General features: G+C 42.3%; 1 protein-coding gene across 6 annotated transcripts in view; it reads left to right on the forward strand.

Moving 5' to 3' along the window:
• The first annotated feature begins 3411 nt into the window (after window positions 1-3411).
• The window catches only part of Coq7 (ubiquinone biosynthesis protein COQ7, mitochondrial), a 42910-nt gene continuing 22857 nt past the window's right edge, over window positions 3412-23464 (forward strand). For 3 of the 6 annotated variants that reach the window (XM_068377635.1, XM_068377638.1, XM_068377633.1), the window contains exons 1-2: window positions 3823-3851; window positions 20518-20669. In XM_068377635.1, the coding sequence (XP_068233736.1) occupies window positions 3838-3851; window positions 20518-20669 (166 nt within the window). In that variant the 5' untranslated portion in view covers window positions 3823-3837. The other 3 variants (XM_068377644.1, XM_068377651.1, XM_068377657.1) reach the window with 3 other exon arrangements.

Here is a 23464-nt window from a genome sequence, read left to right on the forward strand (position 1 = left end):
TGCAATGGAAGATGAAATATCATTGAAAGGAGAAAGGATTAATAAGGTAGCATCATTTAAATATTTATGAACTATGATCGCTAATACAGGGTCCTTAGAAATGGACTTTAATGAAAGACTGAAAAGAGTAAATCAGAAAAGGCCCAAGTTAAGTAAAATTTGGAAATCGCCTGAAATTACATATAAAAATCGTGGTATGACAATGAAACAATATCCAACAGATTTTGCAGATTTGAGAACAAAGCCCTCAGAAGAATATTGGGAGTCATATGACAGGACAGGATTATAAATGAAACTATAAGAGAGATTACTCAAGTGCCATGTGTGGATAAGATCATGGTGAGGGGTAGATTGAGATGGTTTTGGCATGCTCTTCACACTCTCAAGAGAGATTAGTTCACCAAACTTTCAACTGTACTCCACGAGGCACTAGAAGAGTTGGAAGACCCAGGCCTACATGGCTGAGGACGATAAAGCGTGAAGTAGGAGATGATGAATGGAGAAGTATTGAAGTAAAAGCTCAAGATAGAGACGACTGGCGAAATCTAAGCTGAGCTATAACCCTAGTTGGAAAAGCAAAATGTTATAAACTCAGGAGCTCCAACAAGGAAAAAGAGGAGTGGAAAAAAAAAGCATGAAAGAAATGAATACTTCGTATGAAATATTTTAAGATCAGTAACAAGGGTAAAATAGATCTATCATATCCTGTATAAATTATGGAGAGACTTATATCAGCCTGTTCAACATAACATTCACTGCAAGTATGAACTTCTGAAGTTCCACCGATTCAACTACGTGCTTAGGAAAATCATTCCACAATCTGGTCTCAACGAGAGTAAAAGTCTGGAATACTGTGTAGTATTGAGCCTTATAATGGAGAAGGCATGACTGTTAGAATTAACTGCATACCTAATACTGCATACAAGATGGTACTGTCTGGGAAGAGATGAATACAAAGAATGGTCAGAATTGTGAAAAATCTTATGCAACATGCATAAAGTACTAACTGAACGACAGTGTTAGAGAGTAATATGTGGCTCAGGAATAAGTAGTTCAATAGACCCCAAGTTATTGTCCAACCAATTAAATTGAGATTCAGCAGCTGAAGACCAGACAGGAGACCAGTATACTCGAAACAAAGCTGACTGAAACAATTAAAACTATTTTTTTTTTCGAAATAGATTGATCACAACAAATCTGTAAAAGACTTTCTCAATATGCCAGTTTTTGTGCAAGTGAAGAAATAGAAGGAATGTGTTTCTCAAAAGTAAATTTACAATCAAGAATCACACCTAAAATTTAAAGGAGTTTTATATAGTTAAAGAAACTTTATTAACGCAAATATGTGGATGTTGAAGAATTAATGCCATCGACCTACTTAAGATTATTATTTGAGTTGTGTTAGGGTTCAACGTCATGTCCCATAATTTCCTCAATGCACCAATTTTAGCTAGATCTCTATTTTATAGGTAGTAGGTTGGCTAGGGCACCCGTTGAGATACTACCGCTAGAAAGTTCTTGTGTCCTTTGACTAGCCAGATAGTACTAAGTGGCTTCATCTCTCTGGCTACGGATAATTTTTCCTTTGCTTACACATATATCGAATTGTCTAGCCTATTCTTTCGACATTCTCCTCTGTAATCGTACACTTCACAACACTGAAGTTACCAAACAATTCTTCTTCATTCAAGAGGTTAACTACTGCACTATGATTGTTCAATGGCTACTTTCTTTATGCTGAAGGTATAAGACGCTCTTTAGCTATGGTAAGCAGCTCTTCTAGGAGAAGGACACTCCAAAAGCAAACCATTGTTCTCTAGTCTTCTGTAGTGCCATAGCCTCTGTACCGTGGTCATCCACTGTCCTAGGGTAAAGTTCTCACAGTTGAGGGTACACTCGGGCATACTTTTCTATCTTATTTCTCTTGTTTTTTTTTTCAATCTTTTATAGTTTGTAGATGAAAGATTATTTTAATGTTGTTACTGTTCTTAAAATATCTTATACTGTTCATTACTTCTCTTGTAGTTTATTAATTTGCTTTCCTCACTGGGTTAGGTTTCCATGTTGGTGCCCTTGGCCTTTTAGCATCCTGCTTTCCCCACTAGGGTTTTTGCCTAGCAAATAATAATAATAATAATAATAATAATAATAATAATAATAATAATAATAATAATAATAATAATAATAATAATAATAATAATAATAATTGATTCCAGATCTACTACATTCAGGAGATGGAATTGATGCAAACAGAGTAGCATCATCTACAAATGCAACGAGCTTGTTTTCTTTGCTATAAACCATCTTATCGTGTGTATTTAGTATGATAAGTAATGTGCCAAGAACACTACGCTGAGGAATACCAGATATCACATTCCTATACTCCCCATACTCAATAGGCTTAGATTATAGTATTATTGAGCATGGTGTGTGGGTTTGTTTGCTTGTTTGAGAGAGAGAGAGAGAGAGAGAGAGAGAGAGAGAGAGAGAGAGAGAGAGAGAGAGAGAGAGAGAGAGAGAGAGAGAGAGAGAGGGGGGGGGGATGGGTTGTAGGCTAGATTGATTGATTATCATTTATCTGACAGCAGATAAAACCTTCTGTATAACTTAGCAAGTAAACCTACAATGATTGTTTTAAAGTTTTGGCCTTATAAAGGTAAGACTGTTGACACCTGTAGAATTTAATGATATTTTGAATGTTGAAATTACATTTTATATTTTGAAATTGTACCCCTGTGTAATAGTCCCTGTTGCCTCATTGGTAAGAACCATAGATACCATGGATAAGAATATTTTATAAAAGCTACATGGCGAATTGCCATACATAAGAATTGGCAATAAGTATGGCTTTCATGATTTCTTTCAATGAAACTTATCTAATTATTGCTTCTGGTTTTGCATGCCCGTCTATTATCTTTCATTTTTATTCCATTACTAGTAAACTCAGTATAGGCCTAATGTGTTAACTGGAGGATTACCATTCCACGAGCATCCAAAAATAGTCTAATGGATAGATCAATCGTGACTCTTTTCCCCCTCCACGAGCATTCCTGACCACGTCATTTATATAATTGATGTAGCCTATATTTAATAAGATATCAATTATATATTTTGATAATTTGAATTATGTTTTGTAACAAGTATATTCTTAAAGTGATCGGGAAACTATAGCTTAAGGTAGTTGAGCAATTATAATCTATAAAGATCGTGTTTTATTCTGCATAATAACATAATTCAATGTTTTACTTTTTATATAAATTGAATTGAAGAAGGCTTTGTAATTTTTATAATAAAGATAGTTGTTTCATAATTTCTCCGAGCAATCTAAATCCATCCATCCATATTGTGGTCTCAACGCCCCTAGTAGTTTATTGTAGAAGAAGAACGTAAACAAAGAAGTTGCCAATGTTGAATATGCCAATGCTACCATAAGGGTTAAAATCGTGTTTAGGCTTGCTTGAGATTAGGCCTTAAAGTTCTCTTACTTGCTTATGTATAACTGTGCTTCCCATTTTAAGCGCTGCTTACACAAGAGTGCAGTACAAGACTATCGAGTTGTTACACGTAAATAATAGTTCAAGAGACTAGAGTTGTTACACGTAAGTAGTCTTAAAACTTGACAGTTGTGTGATCTTGATGTAATAATACTTTCGTGAAGTCAGTCCTAAACTACCGATAGGCCAGGTATGTGGAAGAGTCAAGGTGGGTAGTAAGGCAGGTGGTGATAGATCAAGAATTAGGGAATTATTCACATTGCAATTTTTTTTTTTTTTTTTTACAATTTTGAATTAGCAAATTCCAATTAAATTCTCTTACGGGCTGCCAACGCAAGAGCCCATGTCATACATAAGGTAAGGCAATCCAAACATACAGACAGACTAGTAGGGAAAACCCTTTTGTAGACGCGACTTACCGGTATGCTAATTAGGCTGATAAAATGTTAAGATCGAGTATAGTTGGTTGTAATATACTACAGTAGAGCCACGAAAGTGAATTGCCGAGATCTGAGGCATAATCTTTAGTTTAGGCGAGCTCTATTGCCATTTGCTCACGTCCCTTGGGGGTTGTTTGTAGATCGATAGATCAACATAACACTTATTTTCGCAATCCTGTATGGAATAAAGTCTGTTCCGTATTCATTAAGTGTAAAACTACTTTTTTCAGAACTTTATTCTCCAGAAAATTATCACTAATGAAATACTATGAGATGGTGAAATAATAATAAAGCGGTGACTGTCGTGCAAACATGTGATAATACTTTTATGCCGTCTCCGAGTCGGTATTATCATAGAACAACACAGGAAAAGGTTTACTGATTAAGGAATGGGGTTCCATTAAAAAAAACTCCTGTTTTCTTTGAAAATTACCTATATTTCCAATGCAATTAAATAGTTAATAAGATACCCTATAAGTATCCTATAGTAATGGGGACTAGCCAGTAGGCAGCAGGGGTTTTGGGTTGGAAAATTTGGTTTTATTGTACTGTATTACAGGGCAATGTAACCTAGGAAAAAACTACTTATTTTCTTCTCTATGTTATTCTGTGACGCATAAATCCATAAAAAATTACACAATTTTGGCATTAATTATTTCTCTTTTTTTTTTTTTTTTTTCGTTGTTTTACATCCTAAGGTTTGCATGCAAGTTAAGCAAGTGTTATTATAAAAAAGAAAACAAGAGAGGGCATTATTTGCAATTTACTTTTTGTGTTTGTGACCTGGAAACAGTGGTCTGGTGGCTTGCAAGCCATGCTAGGTATGTGATCTGGAAAGGGTGGTCTGGAGTCTTACTCCCTGGCTAGGTCTGTGACCTGGGAAGGGGGTTCATGGGGGCTTGACCCCTTCTAGGACTGTGACCTGGGAACTACTAGGTTAGGTTAGGTTAAGTGTGTTAGGTTTTATGACCTTTTGAATGAATATCCAAATTTATATTTTTGTTCAAGAGAAACATTCCTTATGGGACAAACTTTTTCCTACTGTTAATAAGTGTGTTTGCAATTGATTTTACCTATATTTAAAGTTTAAATAATAATTTTTTTTTTTCTGTTCTCTCCTGTGCCCGTTAGGAAGGCGAGGGGTAAAGGGGGAGAGGCTTATTTGTGTTGAAAATAAAGGTGAAATTCATTGAAACCGCACTATTTACTGTAAGGAAAGTTATTTGTATTAGAAATATTGTCCTGTGTTAAACTATAATTTTACCCCCAAGTCTTTGGGGGTGCAGAAACAGAGTAATGAAGTAAGTGTCAAAATAATAATGTCAAAAGGTGCACTTCCTGTACGCACAATGCATAATGCATAATAATGAATAAGAACAAAACGAGTCTGCAAACAAAAGCCTTCTAACTATCAGGATGACTGCAGGGCTTGACGAGTCAGACATTTTGATAAGTATAAGTCAGTGTGTGGGTCTTCTGACCCCCTGTTTATTGTGTGGCTGGAGGTCATGCAGGCCTCTTAGGACATGCCCAGATGTATTGGGGTGTGGCCATAGCAGTGTTAAAGTGGGTGGATCGGATTATTCCAGTTGAAGGTTCCGGGACGTGTCACTGACGGACTGGAAGGGGTGACCCATCATGGCACATCGTTAGAACGATGCTAATCCATGGCAGGGAACTCTGGTGGGGGGGGGGGGGGGGGATTGAGGAATTGTTAATGGAGTTGGTGTTGCGCCGGGTAACATAAATAAAGGGCTTCGAGCCATGATAGGAAGATATTTGCGCAGAAAATTCCGGTTGTGTAGGGTAACCCGACCAGAGCCATCGACAGACCCCATGTTGGTCAAACTGACATTCCTTGATTATAGCGCCAGTCTTTTCCCATTTCATTAGATTCGGACCAACTTGGGTCTGGATATGGACAGTCACTCCCTCAACCAGAGAGGTCAGGCTTCGGGTGTGTTCCGAGACTTGCTCAACTGATTGCATGAGGCTATTACGTAATGCCTCCTCTTGCAAGAGGAGCATCTCCTGCCAAGTTGAGTGATGTTCAAGTGATCCCTCTTGATCTGTGCTGTCGTCTTCACTGTCTTTACACAGGCTTCCGCTAAGCAATTAGTGTGAGGGAAGGCAACAGAGGACAGACGATGACTGACACCCCAGTTGGGGAGGAATGTGCATGCGATATGTGCTTTGAATTCTGAGTCACCATCTGAAGGCAGTTCTTCACCTATGCTGTATGTGACGAACACTCGATGTCATGCAGCAATGAGCCCAGCGGCACCATCAGAGGCGCACTATGACTAGGTAGGTAGGGCCACAGTAGCAGAAGAAACCTGTAGCAATACACTGAAATTGGTAAGCTTGTGATGCAGTTGGGATGGGTGGAGCACTTGGCTGTGAGGGTGCCTTACAATTGCAGACTTAGCAGATAGCTGGCAATTTTTTCCGTAACTGGATTACAAACCTACGCTATTTATAGGGGTATTACTTTCGGCGAAGCTGAAAGGACAAGCCATTAAATTTTATGAATAGAACTTACCTGGCAGTTATACAGTATATATATAGCTGATTCTCTGACTGCGGCAGAATTTAATCGAAAATCGCGGCAACCGCCTTGTGGTGGTTGTGTGGTTAGATGGTTAACAACCCTTATAGGGTGGTACTTGGAATCATTCCCATTTTCTGTTCCTCAGATTATCTCTGCCGGCCGGATCGACAACATCGTTGGTCCGCCTTTCAGAGTTTTTCGGATCGCTTTCCCTTTATCGCCTTTTTGGACTTCGTTTATGGTGAAGTACACTGTGTTGGGATTTGGCAATCGTGTTGTTTTTGTTTTTTGTCTTTTTTCCGTTATTATCATGAGTGGGAAAATTCATTATCGTGTTTGTGCGAATGATATTTGCAAGGTGAGGTTGCCGAAACTTTCGGTTGACCCTCACACTATCTGTATGGGTTGCAGGGGGTTTGAATGTGCTTTAGATAATAAGTGCAAGGAATGCGAGGTTTTAAGTGATAATGATTGGTTAGCTATGCAGCGCTATGTGCGCAAACTTGAGATTGATAGAGTTAGAAGAGCTAAATCAAAGTCAAAGTCTGCTAGTGAGCCTAGCTTAGATTTATCTATTGACCCTTTGCTTGTAACCCCTTTGGAAGGTATTCCTTCCCCAAATGTAGTGACTCCTGCCCCTTCTACAGGACCTGTACCTACGGATGACCCTGGGTATGCTAAATTAGCTGCTGAATTGGAGGCCATTAAAGCACAATTGGAGGCCTTTAAAGGTAAGGGTGTAGGTGAAATTAGTGCTTGTGAAAGTGCAGTGGAGGTGGCGACTGATCGAATCTGTCATACCCCTAGGTCTAGACCTCTACCAAGCTCCCAGGACCAAGGGAGAAGGTACGTCGAAAGCCGAAAGGGGGTGAGAGGTGCTTATCCTCGGTCAGTCGTCGCCTCAGACAGTCCTCTTGCGATCTCCCAGGCTGCTCTTGACCGCCGTAGGAAAGGCGTGTCGGATACGTTTGTGTCTTCGCCTGATCGTTCTCCCAGACGTAATTGGCGTTACGAATCAAGACCAATGAAGAGAGGGTGGAACCGGGACGTGCAGTCTCGCTGTCCCTCTCCCGGTTCGAGTAGCAGAGACCCTGATCCTTCGGAAGACGATTTCGATGTTCCTGTTAAAAGGGCGAAACAGAGAGTCCTTAGCCCAGTTAATCCTGCTAGACTCCCTGCTTCTTCTGCCAGCGCTCCCAGTCAAGCCGTACGACAACTGCCGTCTTCGGCACCGCGAGAGCCAGCGGAGGTTGCTAAAGCTTTCATGGTTGTTATGCAGGAACAACTTTCATCATTAGTTAAAGCTTTCAGCCACCCTTCTCAGTCCGTCAGACGTAAGGACGTCTCTTTGCCTGTTAAGAGATCTTCTTCTAAGAGAGATTTTAGTATCTCTCCCAAGAAACCTCTGCGCACTTCGTCGGCCGTACGACAACGTACACCCTCTTCATCGGCACGCTGCCAGGAATTTCCTTCCCCCCTCTCCCGCCACCAGGACGATACTGCCTCTCGTTCTCGGCGCCGTGACGATTCCGTTTCCCTTTCGAAACGCCTGGACATTACTGCCTCGTTTCTTAGGAAACAGGATGAATGCAGTCTGCATTTTCAAGGCGACGGCAGCCTGCATCTTCAGGACGCTTCCGTTTCTCGTCATCGTGACGATACTGCCTCTCGTCATTGTGACGATACCGCTTCTCGTCATCGTGACGATACCGCCTCTCGCCGACTGGATGTTAGCGGCGCTCGGCGCCAGGATTCAAACAGCTCTCGCTGCCAGACTGCTGGCAGCCCAACTCTTCGGGATGTTATCCTTGAGCAGGACCTCGAAGATATTTCGGAAGAGGAAGAAAAACCTGCCGACTCTTCTAGCGATTACAAGGTTCTTTCTCGCTCTCTTTTGGAACTTTATGGGGAGGAATTTCAACCTTCGGCCCCTTGTTCTCCTCAGTCTCAATTTACCAGGAAGAAAGGTACTAAGTCTTCGGCCTTCATCAAAATGAAACTTTCAATTTCGGCCAGGAAAGCTCTCGCTAAAGTGGATGATTGGATGAAGGAACGGAGACAAGCTGTCAAGACCACCTTTTCTTTTCCACTGTCCCGGCTCGCTTCCAAGGCCGGTATGTGGTATGAGACAGGGGAACCTTTGGGGTTAGGAGTGCCTTCCTCCTCCCAAGGTGACTTCTCGGCTCTTGTGGACTCGGCAAGAAAGCATGCTTTAAACTCTGCCAAGGTGATGTGGTCCATGTCGGAGCTTGATCACCCCGTCAAGGGAATTTTCAGGGTTTTCGAGGTTTTCAGCTTCCTGGACTGGTCTCTCGGGACTCTGGCCAGGAAGTCTGAACTCCTGGAGGACACGAAGGACCTGACGAGTATCATGTCCTGCATGGACAAAGCTCTAAGGGATGGAGCTAATGAATTGGCTTCCCTTTTCTCAGCAGGGGTCTTAAAGAAGAGGGCCCTTTTGTGCTCCTTCACCTCTAGATCGGTGACTGTTGCCCAGAAGTCGGAGCTACTTTACGCCCCTTTTTCTCGTCATCTTTTTCCTGAAGCTCTGGTCAGAGATATCTCCCTTTCTCTGGCTCAGAAGGCTACTCAGGACCTTTTGTCTCGGTCGGCTAGAAAGACCTTACCTGTTGCTCCTGCTCCTCTGAAGAAGGAGGAGAAGAAGTTTCAACAGCCCTTTCGGGGCAGGATCTCCTCGAGAGCGGATTTTAGGGGAGAAGACAAGAGTCAGGGCCAAGGACCAGCAGGGGTGCGTTTAGGCCCCGGTCCAAAAAATGAGATGGAAGTCCTCCAGACACCAGTAGGAGCAAGACTGTCTCGTTTTTGGCAGTCTTGGGAAAGGAGAGGGGCAGACACCTGGTCCCTCTCAGTCGTCAAGGAAGGTTACAAGATCCCCTTTTTAAAGAAACCACCTCTCTGACTCTCCCCTGGCCTTAGTGGCTCAGTACACCGACGCGGGGAAACGAGAGGCTCTTCTGGAGCTAGTCGACCAGATGTTGGTCAAGGGAGCAATAGAGCCAGTTCAAGACCTCGCCTCCCCAGGCTTTTACAATCACCTGTTTCTGGTTCCCAAGAACTCGGGTGGATGGAGACCAGTCCTAGATGTCAGCTCTCTGAACGCCTTCGTGGAGAAAACAAAGTTCTCCATGGAGACGACTCAGTCAGTGCTGGCTGCATTTCGTCCAGGAGACTGGATGGTTTCTCTCGACCTGCAGGACGCTTATTTTCACGTCCCTATTCATCCGTCTTCGAGGAGATATCTGAGGTTTGTGTTCCAGGGCAAGTGCATCCAGTTCAGGGCACTTTGCTTCGGTCTCAGCACAGCTCCCCAAGTTTTCACCAGACTTATGGCGAATGTGGCAGGCTGGTTACACCAGGAGGGGATAAGGGTCTCCTTCTATCTAGACGACTGGCTGATCCGGTCACAGTCGAAAGAGAAATGTCTGGAGGACCTAATGAAAACTTATACGATCACTCAGGACCTGGGACTCATCGTCAACTGGGGGAAGTCTCAGACCGAGCCGAATCAGACTATTCTCTATTTGGGGATAGTTCTGAATTCAGTTCTTTTTCAGGCTTCTCCCTCCCAGGAGAGGCAGACCAGGTGCCTGGACAAAGTCAAAGACTTTTTGAGGAAGCAGGAATGCTCAGCGAAGGAGTGGATGAGTCTGCTGGGAACTCTATCCTCCCTGGAGCAGTTTGTCCCTTTGGGGAGACTGCACCTAAGGCCTCTGCAACACTTCCTCGCAAAGGTTTGGAACAGAAAGATCCAGGAGGACACTTTTTGTTTTCCCATTCCGACAGAGATCAAGGATCTTTTAATGTGGTGGCTGGACCCAGCTCTGTTGGGAAAAGGGATCTCCTTGTTCAAGAAGAACCCCGACCTAGTGTTATTCTCAGACGCGTCCGAGTCAGGCTGGGGAGCAACACTAGGGAACAAAGAGGTCTCGGGTATTTGGGAAGGGAGTCAGGTCAGTTGGCATATCAACAGGAAGGAATTGATGGCCATTTTGTTAGGGCTCAAGGCCTTCAAAACCTCGGTGTCGGGAAAGACTGTGGAGATCAATTCCGACAACACCACAGCTCTCGCGTACATAAGGAAGCAAGGGGGAACTCACTCCCTCTCCCTGTTCTCAACTGCGAGAGAGCTTCTCCTCTGGGCGAACGAGAACGAGACCCAGCTGTTGACAAGGTTTGTTCAAGGGCAGAGAAACATCAGGGCAGACATGCTCAGCAGGAGGGGACAGGTCCTTCCTACAGAGTGGACTCTCAACCCGCATGTCTGTCGGAGCCTCTGGAAGTTGTGGGGCAGACCAGTAATAGACCTTTTCGCCTCCGGTCTAAACAAGAGGATCCCCAACTACTGCTCCCTAGTCCCGGACGAGGAAGCTGTTGCAGTGGACGCCTTCTTGATGGATTGGACGGGGCTGGACATGTATGCCTTTCCCCCGTTCAAGATCATCAATCTGGTTGTCAGGAAGTTCGCTCTCCTCGATTCGGGACGAATGACCCTAGTGGCTCCATTCTGGCCTGAGAGGGAATGGTTCACCGAAGTGGTAGGGTTACTGATGGACTTTCCAAGAAGACTCCCGGCAAGTCCAGATCTTCTCAGACAACCCCACTTCGAGAGATTTCACCAAAACCCCCTCGCTCTCAATCTGACTGCCTTCAGACTGTCGAGAAGCTCGTTAGATCTCGAGGCTTTTCGGCACAAGCGGCGAAAGCTATTGCCAGGGCAAGGAGGATCTCTTCACAAAGTCTACCAGTCAAAGTGGGAGACCTTTAGAGCTTGGTGCAGGAGGCGCAAGGTTTCCTCGTCCTCTACCTCTCTGAGCCAGATTGCAGACTTTCTTTTGTACCTCAGGCTGGATGCTAAGCTGGCTGTATCTACCATTAAAGGATACAGGAGCATGCTCTCAGCCGTCTTTAGGCATAGAGGCTTAGAGTTATCTCAGAATAAGGACTTGCAGGACCTCATTAGGTCGAAGCAGGTGCACTTAAGACCCCCTTCTTGGAACCTGGATGTGGTGCTTAAGTTTTTGTGCTCCAGGAAGTTTGAGCCTATCTCGCAAGCTTCTCTGCGAGATGTGACTAAGAAAACCCTCTTCCTTTTGTCTCTAGCGACTGCCAGGAGGATCAGCGAGGTCCAGGCAATCGAGAAACGTGTAGGCTTCACCCTAATTGGAGCGGTTTGTTCCTTGAGGTTCGACTTTCTCGCCAAGAATGAGAACCCTTCGAAACCCTGGCCTAGGACTTTTGAAGTCCCTAACCTCACGAATCTAGTAGGTCAGGAACAGGAAAGCCTCCTCTGCCCGGTTAGGGCTCTCAAGGCTTATTTGGCCCACACTAAGAGCGTGAGGGGTGCTTCCAACTCCTTATGGTGTTCAGTGAAGGATCTTCAAAAACCCCTGTCAAAGAACGCTTTGTCCTTTTTCCTGAGGGAAACTTTTAGGGAAGCCCACCTCTTTTGTGAGGAAGAAAATTTCGCCCTGTTAAAAGTACGGGCTCACGAAGTAAGGGCCATTGCTGCTTCGCTGGCATACCGGAAAAATATGTCAGTTAAGCAGATCATGGACGCAACGTTCTGGAGGAGCAACTCTGTCTTCGCTTCTCATTACCTCAGAGAGGTAAGAGTGGACTATGACAAGTGTAATACCTTGGGCCCATACGTAGCTGCGGCTTCTGTATTAGGCAAAGGAGTTACTACCCCCACTCAACCTTAGTTTATGTACTTGTATATGGGTTTGTGTTTTTTATGGTTGTCTGAGGTCCTCGTCCTGTGGTACGGTTCCCTCAGTCCAGATAGATAGTTTATATCTATTTCTGCAAGGTTAGATGGTTAGCTTTAGTAAGGTTGCAGGTTTTTTATATGGGAAGGTAGTTTTCTGAAGTTTAGTCAAGTTGTTGGTCCTACCCCTTTGACAGACTCGATTGAGTTGTTTGCAGCGTAGCAGGTCTACTCCTGGATGAACACTCCTAAGGGAAAGCGACTCTAGAGGCAATTACCTTTGAAGTCAGCTACCTTAGCAGGTAAGGAATCAAGGTGTTTGTTCTCCTACAACTCTTTTGTTGTTTCCCCAACTATGTTTTTTCTGTCTGTTTCCCTCCTCCAAATGTGTGAATCAGCTATATATATATAACTGCCAGGTAAGTTCTATTCATAAAAATGGAGTTTTTATGATAAAACAAAGTTTTATGAATACTTACCTGGCAGTTATATATATATTTTAAAGCCCACCCACCTCCCCTCAGGAGACAGGTCGGGCAAAGATAATCTGAGGAACAGAAAATGGGAATGATTCCAAGTACCACCCTGTAAGGGTTGTTAACCATCTAACCACACAACCACCACAAGGCGGTTGCCGCGATTTTCGATTAAATTCTGCCGCAGTCAGAGACTCAGCTATATATATATAACTGCCAGGTAAGTATTCATAAAACTTTGTTTTATCATAAAAACTCCATATTTAGCCAGGGTTAACTACCTATCTTGCTAGTTAGGGGGGTAGGGGGGGGTAGCTCGCTATCCCTCCCACTCGCACACCTGTGACTGAGCTCACTTTGCTTGGAGGTAGGATTTCAAGGGGGATGGGGTCAGCGGGTAAGTTTGTATTAATAGCTAAAGGTTTGTATCGTTAGGAAAAATGCAAATTACCTTCGAATTTGTCATATGTTCCGTAACTGGAATACAAACTTATGCTATTTATTAGGGGCGACTCGCCCATTAAGGGGGTGGACATTTCTGCCAACCTGGCTTTTGGCTTTACCCTGGGGCTCCTTTTCTTGAGTAGGTTAGTACCAAATATAAGGAGGCCCTAACACCTCACTAAACCTTACTACGCAAGGTGTGTGTAGAGATAAGCAGTGTGACTAAAGGTAAAAGTTATTCCAAGTCTTTGTAGGCCAAATGGTTGTAACCAAGGCTTTCCCAATACCACCTCGCTAGGGTATGGAGATGCAACGGTATTGGCACAATACTATTATACACAAAGGAGCATGGTTTACCTGCAGTGGTTGAGGCCAGCTTGTGCAGAGAACTCAGGCAGCTGCTTTCCCCAAGAGAGGAGAGGATGAAGAAAAGAATAAGAGCCAGTCGAACCTTTTCATTAACGCAGACTAAAACCGGGTAACAATGCCCTCAGCCTTACTTGTCCAATAAGGAGCTTGAGGTATTAGACCAGCTGTTGTGCAGCCACCACAGGGCCGATAGAAAACGTATCGAGCCTCCTGTGGGTTACGTCTTGCAGCTAATGGGCTGTGAAAGTCGTTAGGTGTTTCCACACCCCAGCCTGTATACCCTGCATCACCGAGTAGTTTTTCTTGTAGGCCAGGGACATCGTGGGCTCTGGGACAATGTGACTGAGGAGGATCTGGATTCAGAGCTTTGTCTATGACGCTGCATATCCAGGCAGAAATGATTTCCTTGGTGATCCTCATCTAGTTCCTCCCTGTGCTGATGAAAAGGGCGGGCACTCGGGGGCACGCTGCTGCTGTTCTCTTAAGATAGTCTCAAACTCCTTACAGGGGAAAGTAAGAGATGATCTGAGTCGTCTGTTACAGAGCGGAGATTCGTTATCTGGAAGGAGTCAAATCTAGGATCCGATACCCCTGGATTCTGAGTCTTGGCAACAAATTACAGGACGAAGCTGAATGTTACCTCTCCCTATCTCCTTGAATGGGCGATGTCGTATGAGAGACAATGTAGTTCACCGACTTGTTTAGCCGAACCCAAGGCGAGCAGGAACACCGTCTTCCTAGTCAGGTGGCGATCTTTTGCCTGGTGTAATGGTTCGTAGGGAGGTCTCTTTAGAGACAGAGAACTCGAGCCACGACAATGTAGTTCACCGACTCGTTTGGCCGAAGCCAAGGCGAGCAGGAACAGTCTTCCAAGTCAGGTGGCGATCTTTTGCCTGACTTAATGATTCGTAGGGAGGTCTCTAGAGACCGGAGAACTCGAACCACATTCCAAGGAGGAGGTCTCGCGTCAGACTGAGGGAAGATAATTTCGTAACTCTGTATGAGTAAAGAAAGGTTTAGCAATGGGGAAATTTTTATTCCATTCAGTTTGAAGGCTAGGCTCAAGGCTGAGCGATAGCCTTTTACTGCCGAAACTGAAAGGCACATTTCTTCCCGCAAATACATGAAGAACTCCGCTATTACTTGAATATTGGCATCTAGTGGGAGGTTATGAAGAAAACCCTCTTCCTTTTGGCCTTAGCAACAGCTTAAAGAGTCAGTGAAGTCCATGCAATTGAAAAGCAGGTAGGCTTCAATCTGAATGGGGCAGTTTGTGCCTTAAGATTAGACTTCCTCGCTAAGAACGAGAACCCTTCAAAGCCCTGGCCAAGGACCTTTGAGGTTCCTAACTTGACTTAACCTAGTGGGTCAAGAGCAAGAGAGGCTCCTCTGTCCAGTACGAGCCCTCAAGGCCTACTTGTCTCGCACAAAAAATGTGAGAGGCTCTTCTAGCTCCTTGTGGTGTTCTGTGAAAGATCCTCAGAAGCCCCTTTCCAAGAACGCTTTGTCTTTTTTCCTGAGGGAAGTTATAAGAGAAGCGCATCTCTTGTGTGAGGAGGAACACTTCGGACTTTTAAAAGTGCAGGCTCACGAAGTGAGAGCCATTGCGACCTCGCTTGCTTACCGCAAGAACATGTCGGTCAGACAAATTATGGATGCGACATTCTGGAGGAGCAACTCTGTGTTCGCCTCTCATTACCTCAGAGAGGTGAGAGTGGATTATGAGAAATGCTATACCTTGGGCCCATACGTAGCTACGGCTTCTGTATTAGGCAAAGGAGTTACTACCTCCCCTCAACCTTAGTTTTGTATGCTTGTGCGTGGGTTGGTGTTTTTAATGGTTGTCTGAGGACTTCGACTTGTGTACAGTCACCTCAGTCTAGTTAGATAATTTTTTATCTACTTTGCAAAGGTTAGGTGGTTGGTTTTGGTAAGGTTGCAGTTTTTTATATTGGGCAATAGGTAGTCCTGAAGTCTAGTCAGATTGTTGGTCTCACCCCGTTGACAGACTCGATTGAGTGTTTTCAGCACTGCAGGTCACATCCTGGCTGACACTCCTAAGGGAAAGCGACTCAAAAGGCAGGAACCTTTGAAGTCAGCTACCTTAGCAGGTAAGGAATCAAGGTGTTTTTTATCCTACAACTTTTTTGGTTGTTTCCCCAACGATGTTTACTGTCTATCACCCTCCTCCAAGTGTGTTAATCAGCTATGTATATATAACTGCCAGGTAAGTTCTATTCATAAAAATGGAGTTTTTATGATAAAACAAAGTTTTATGAATACTTACCTGGCAGTTATATATACATTCGAAGGCCCACCCACCTCCCCTCAGGAGGCAGGTCGGGCATAGATGAACTGAAGAACAGAAAACGGGAATGATTCCAAGTACCACCCTTTAACGGGTGTAACCACCCAACCACCACAAGGCGGTTGCCGCGTTTAGAAAAATTCTGCCGAAATAGAGATTATTAGCTATGTATATATAACTGCCAGGTAAGTATTCATAAAACTTTGTTTTATCATAAAAACTCCATATTTTAGAAGGCCAGAAGTCAAGGTCACGGACGAGCAAAACGTCCAAAAGGTTGAGAAATAAGCTCCCTTGGCAGAGGTCTGCACTCTACTGAGTGCCCCTCTAGTTATCTATGATTCACTTCACATCCTTCTAATGTTTTTTTGCTCCCCCTGGCTTGCTGTGCTCGAAAAATTAACATTACATTACTGCTCCTCTGTTCTGGCAAGTGGTACTTAAATAGTCTGCATTGCAAGCCCCATGGGTCATTATTTAGGGGATATTTTTACTTTCACATGAGCATCAATAGGTATATACAGAATGGAGAGAGTTATCATATTCAATTCCCAACATAGATGAAATTACACTAAATTTTGAATTAGATTGTTCTTCCTTTGTGGAGATGTCTTTTATGTGATGGGGGTTGAGTTTGAAACTGAAGGGGAGGGTGGAAAAAATGATTGTTGTAGAACATCATCCAAGAACTTGTGCCTAAATATTTGGAAGTGGGTAATTTGTTAAAAAGGCCAAGTAATGATTACGCCATAAAAAAATTAGAACGATTTGCAATAGCAATTGCAAGCCAATGGAAGCTCCCAAATGACCTAGTTCATCCCTTTTTAACAAGTGATATGTTTGGTAACCCAAATAACCTTACAATTTACGGACTTTATATAAGAGGACTGATTTGTAACTTCTCAGGCCTTGCACAAAATGTAAAAGTGGTGACATGCGGTATGCTTTCAATAGGAATCTTCTCATAACTATTGAAAAACAATTTTACAACAGCCATTTTCAACACTATTGTGTTCGGCAGCGATATAAGAAGTGGACAGATTGTAGATCTTCATTCAATTTACTTTTCTTACCCGCTCAAAATCTGTCTGTCCCTTTCCACGATGCGATTCCCTGTCTATTAAACCATACCTACCTGGTCTGTGCAAACCTCCTATACTGTACATACTTCTTCGCCACTTCCCTGCCTGTCCCGTCCCGTCCGCCACAATTAAAGAGGAGGTTGGTATTTGGAAAGTTGGTGGTTCCGACTTCTCGGATTTCGAATAATGTAGGTAAAGTAATATATTTGAAGTGATTACTGTAATTGGATAATTAAAATGACAACAAACAGACATAGTGCAATACTGTATACTGTACTGCATGCCACAATGGAAGAGCACTGAGATACACTGAGTTAATGTTAAATGGCAAGCAAAGTGAGCCTTTTCTAAGCAAGGACCAGTAAGTGATTTGAATGTTAATTTAATGGACCGATATACCCATAAATACGTTTTAAGTAAGGGGTTTCCATTACAATAGAAATGGCTATAAACTACATAAAGTATGGGAAGGATAATTCCAGTTTTCTAATCATGTAAGGCCTGGTCTGCCGATCTGCAAAGGCTGGTAACTATGTCTAGTCTAAAAAATTTCACTGTAGGGTGCTTTGTACCTTATTAGGTTTATATTTTTGTTGTAATTACTTCCTATGCTACAACCAGAAGCTGGAAAAACAGGATACCGTAAACCCAGGGGCTCCAACAGGGGAAAATAGCCCAGTGAGGCAAGGAAATAAAGGAATGAATGATAACCTTATACTGGTACAGTATAGCATTACTCATATGCTGTTCAGATACTTGATTATGCTATGAGTAGATACTGTACTACATTCTCAGTCTGTTCAGAGAAGCTCCAGGTACGTATGTAAGATCTTGGGGGAAGATATGGACCAGGTCTGTTGCTCATATAGAAATGGGAATATTTCATTCCATTCTCTAGGGATTTCTTTCCAGCTGTGTCCGTCATCACACACACTTATTTAAGCGTATATTGGTTCAGCGAACTAACACTTTGTTTCTGCATGAATACAAACCTTCATCCTTTAATATGAGAATTGATTCAAGCATACCTGGAACTCAACTGTTAAAACTTATAACAAGGTGTTGGCAATACAGTAACCGGTAGTTAACGGCCGTCTGTGGGGGAAGCTCTGCCTCATGCTGGGACACTGAAAGGTCGCTTTGATTCTAGTAATTGTTTAGGCCTGTTCCTTCTACCCCTGGTACTTTTTCCTCTGGCCCTTCCTTATCGGCCTCATTGGGAGTCAAGTTGGGAAGAGTGGTGCCAATTTTATATCTGGATGAATCTTGAGGTCAGGAGAATCTTGTTTCCCTTAGCAGAACAAAGAGCCTCTTCCTTAGGAGTTGTCTCTAGCATATGTTTATGTAGACGGCACTGTGCAATGCTTCTGGTTGCTCTTGTTTTGGAGGGAAACCCCCCTCCCCCCCACACACAGAGTAACTTGCTTTCATACTTAATCCCTTGACCAGGATTAAGCCTTCAGCTGACATTGGCTTTGAACCTGCTCCCAAGTTGTCAGTTAACATTCACCTTTGAGATAGTCTGCTCTTTTTTTGGCCGATATACTTGATAGTAAGCAGATTAATGAGAAACTTGATCTTTTTCATTCTTGTTTTCCTGAGGTTAAACTAAATAGTTTAGCATTTTGATCTTGTGAAATTAAAGCTCTCTTGATGAATCTTAATGCTTATAGTGTAGATCCAGATGGTATTTTTCCTTTGTTTTTTTAAAGAGTGCAGATTTCTTAGCTCCGAAGTTATGTAATTTTGCGCAAGTTATCAAGAAGAGGTTCTTTTAGCACTTGTTGGGGAAATGGTTTGTGGTAGCTCAAGTCCAGCTGATTTCCACCCAATTTTCATAACTCCCATATTATCTAAAGTTTTTAATGTCTTTTGGCAAACGTCTTAAGTTTGCTGAAAAGAATTATCTGTTCCCTAGTTTGCAATTTAGTTTTTGTAAAGGCCTTGGAGCATATGATGCCCTTCTTAAAATCACCAGTGGTGTACAAAAGTCCCTTGATTTTGGCCAAGAAGTTCATATGATCAGCCTTGATTTTAGTGCAGCCTTTGACCATGTTAATCATGAGGCCCTTGTTTTCAAACTCAAACAGTTGGGAGTGGGTGGGTCTTTTCTTAGCATCATTATTGAATTTTTAAGTAATAGATCGCAAAGAATCATTGATGGGCATCATAGTGAGTATAGGAATGCGATATCTGGTGTTCCTTAGGGTAATGTTCTTAGCCCATTACTTTTCATACTACATGTATATACATATGACATATGGTTTGGCCTAGAAAACAACTTTGGTGTATAGACAGAGGATGTTACTCTTTGCATCAATTCCATCTCCTGAATGTAAGTCTGGGGTTCTGAATTCCTTAATAGGGGTCTAGCTAAAATTAGTGCATGGTATAAATTAAGGGGTAAAAAGTTGAATCCTAACAAAACTCTTAATTATTATTGTAAGTATGCTGAGGACAGTTGCTCCTCAACATCCAGATCTCAACATTGATAATGTTTCTTTAGCTACAGTATGTATAACTTAAAATTTTTAGTTGTGCGACTCTTGACATCAAATTTACTTCGGAGACATTAGGTCGTCTCTTTAGTTGTACAAAAAATTGGCATATTGAGAAAGTCTTTTAATTAAGATTTTTAGTGATTAATCTATTCTTTAGAAGTATTTTAATTCTTTCATTCTACCTTGTTTTGAGTATTGTTCTCCTGTCTGGTCTTCAGCCGCTGATTCTCATCTTAATTTGTTGTACAGGAACTTAGGCTATTAGATTTCATATTCGTGATCTAGATATCAATCTCTGGCACTGTCGTTCAATCAGTTCGTTATGCATGTTACATAAAATTTTTCATAATTCTGATCATCCTTTAAATTCAGATCTTCCTGGACAGTACCATCCTGTTCGTAATATTAGGTATGCAGTTAATTCTAATGGTATTGCCTTCTTCATCATGAGGCTCAGTATTACACAGTACAGTATTCAAGAAGTTTTATTCCAGTTGTGACCAAATTGTGATATGATCTTTCTGATGATTTTCCAAATACCTCGGTGGAGAGAGGAATGAGCTCTCCTCTAAATAGACTTCACCATTTGGCTCCTGATAATCAGAGCACGTGCCCTCACATAACTGAGGAGCTTCAAGTGTCTTCACCTTTACTTACTCGCCCTAGCGAGAAACATGTCTTCAAGCACATGAAGTGGTTGGACTGTTACTTACGTGCTTTGTTTGAATGTGGAGCCTTGTGCGTGAGAATTATTTAACTTTTCAATGATAGATGTCAAAAAGAGAACTTTTCCGAGATAGATGAACTACAGGAAAGTATAGAAATAGAACATTTTATTATTAAAATTTCACTTAATTAAAGAAACTGCTTCCAATTGAACTTTTCATCGTAAACACATCATGTTCTTCTTGAATTGGATTTTTATTGTGGCTACTGAATGAAGTTTTCTGTAAATATTGAAATTACAGTACCAATCTGAATAACCAGAATGAGAGGTTACACCACATAAAGGCTTTCCTTTTGTAAACAATTTATTTTTAATTTTTCAATGCTATTGTATTATGTTTTTCATATATGCATTTGACCTACGTTACAGTAACTATAAATTTTTTTTTTAATTCTAGTATGGCTGTGCATCAACCTTTAAGACAAGGGTTACGACTCTACAGTACAAATGCCTCACGCAATAGAGCAGTTATTGACCGTATTATAAGAGTGGATCATGCGGGGGAGCTGGGTGCAGATCGTATCTATGCTGGACAGATGGCTGTTCTAGGTAATTTTTTTCTCGATATACTTTCTTGTAAAGCTTTTTTCTAGTTTTAATGTTTTAGATTTTTATTAATACTGTTTATAGAAGTGAGATAATTGTTGTTTGTTTAATAAGAAAAAAATGTTGTTGGTCATATTCTATTAGTTGAAAATTATCAACTTTCTAGGGACTATTTCTTTTGTACTGTACTTAGTTGATTGCCAAAGAAAATATTGAATACAGTATAGTACAGATAGTTCTTTACATCTCCCAATCTCACGTGTCTCTTGCATAGTTTGAAACCTTCAGTTATAGTGGGTGATAAATGCCATTTATACATACATAGTCCAAGGCACTTCCCCCAATTTTGGGGGGTAGCCGACATCAAACAAATGAAAAAAAGGGGACCTTTCCTCTCTACGCTCTTCCCAGCCTGACATGGGACTCAACCGAGTTCGGCTGGTATTGCTAGTGTGCCACAGCCTACCCTCCCCCGTTATCCACCACAGATGAAGGTTCATAACGCTGAATCCCCTACTGCTGCTACCTCCACAGTCATCCAAGGCGACCGTAGGAAGCAGCAGGGCCTACTGGAACTGCATCACAGTCGCTCGCCATTCATTCCTATTTCTAGCATGCTCTCTTGCCTCTCTCACATTTATCCTCCTATCACCCAGAGCTTTCTTCATTCCATCCATCCACCCAAACCTTGACCTTCCTCTTGTACTTCTCCCATTAACTCTTGCATTCATCACCTTCTTTATCAGACAGCCATTTTCCCATTTTCTCAACATGGCCAAACCACCTCAACATATTCATATCCACTCCAGCTTCTAACTCATTTCTTACACCTGTTCTCACCCTCACTACTTCCTTCCTAACCCTATCTACTAGAGATACACAAGCCATACTCCTTAGACACTTCATCTCAAACACACTCAAGTCTCTCCAACACTTTCATTCCCCACAACTCCGATCCATACATCACAATTGGTACAATCACTTTCTCATACAGAACCCTTTACATTCATGCCCAACAATCTATTCTTTACCATTCCCTTCACTGCCCCCAACACTTTGCATCCTTCATTCACTCACTGCCTTACATCTGTTTCCACTCCACCATTTGCTGCAACAACAGACCCCAAGTACCCAAACTGATCCACCTCCTCAAGTAACTCTCCATTCAACATGACATTTAACCTCGCACCACCTTCCCTTCTCGTACATCTCATAACCTTACTCTTACCCACATTAACACTCAACTTCCTTCTCCCACATACCCTTCCAAATTCTCTCACTAATTGGCCAAGCTCTTCCGCGCCTGCAATCAGCACAGTATCATCTGCAAACAACAACTGATTTACCTCCCATTCATGATCATTCTTCGCTACCAGTTTCAATTCTTGTCCGAGTACTCGAGCATTCACCTCTCTCACCACTACATCAACATACAAGTTAAACAACCATGGCAACATCACACATCCCTGTTTCAGCCCTACTCTCACCGGAAATCAATCGCTCACTTCATTTCCTATCCTTTCACATGCTTTACAACCTTTGCAGAAACTTTTCACTGCTTGCAACAACCTTCCACCAATTCCATATAACCTCATCACATTCCACATCGCTTCCCTATCAACTCTATCATACGCTTTCTCCAGATCCATAAACGCAACATACACCTCCTTACCTTTTGCTAAATATTTCTCGCATATCAGCCTAACTGTAAAAATCAGATTCATACATCCCCTACCTCTTCTAAAACCACCCTGTACTTCTAAGATTGCATTCTCAGTTTTATCCTTAATCCTATTAATCAGTACTCTACCATACACTTTCCCAACCACACTCAACAAACCCCTTGAATTACAACACTCATGCACATCTCCCTTACCCTTATATTGTGGTACAATACATGCACAAACCTAATTTACTGGTACCGTTGACAACACAAAACACATATTGAACAATCTCACCAACCATTCAAGTATACTGTCACACCCCATTCCTTCAACAGTAGGTGCTTTTCCTACTCTTGTTTCATCTAGTGCTCTTCTCACTTCCTCTCTTGTAACCTCTCTCTCATTCTCATTTCCCATCACTGGCACCTCAACACCTGCAACAGCTATTATATATGCCTCCCTATTATATCTGCCTCAACATTCACTAAACTTTCAAAATATTCCGCCAACCTTTTCCTTGCCTCCTCTCCTTTTAACAACCTTCCATTTCCATCTTTCACTACCTCTTCAATTCTCAAACCAGCCTTCCTTACTCTCTTCACTTCTTTCCAAAACTTCTTATTCTCTTCTTATGAGTGACCCAATCCCTGACCCCACCTCAGGTTAGCTGCCCTCTTTGCCTCGGTTCCATTACACTTTACTTCCACATTTTTCTCTCTATAGCTTTCATACTTCTCTACACTATTACTCTGCAGCCATTCTTCAAATGCCCTCTTTTTCTTTTCCACTTTTACCTTCACTCCTTCATTCCACCATTCACTGCCCTTCCTCATGTTGCCTCCAACAAACTTATTGCCACACACATCACATGCAATCCCAACAAAATTTTCTTTTACTGACTTCCACTCCTTTAATTCACCAGTTTCTCTGACTTTCACTCTTTCATATGCCATTTTCAACCTTTCTTGATATTCACTTTTTACCTCCGGTTTTATTAACTCTTCAACCCTCACTAGCTCCCTTTTACATACCCCCATCTCTATTCCCCCACTCTTTTGTTACAACTAATTTTCTTTCCACCATAAAATGATCAGACATACCGTTAGCCATACCCCTAAACATGTGCACGTCTTT

Source organism: Palaemon carinicauda, chromosome 1 (genome assembly GCF_036898095.1).
Source record: "Palaemon carinicauda isolate YSFRI2023 chromosome 1, ASM3689809v2, whole genome shotgun sequence".
In the NCBI taxonomy this organism is placed as follows: domain Eukaryota; kingdom Metazoa; phylum Arthropoda; class Malacostraca; order Decapoda; family Palaemonidae; genus Palaemon; species Palaemon carinicauda.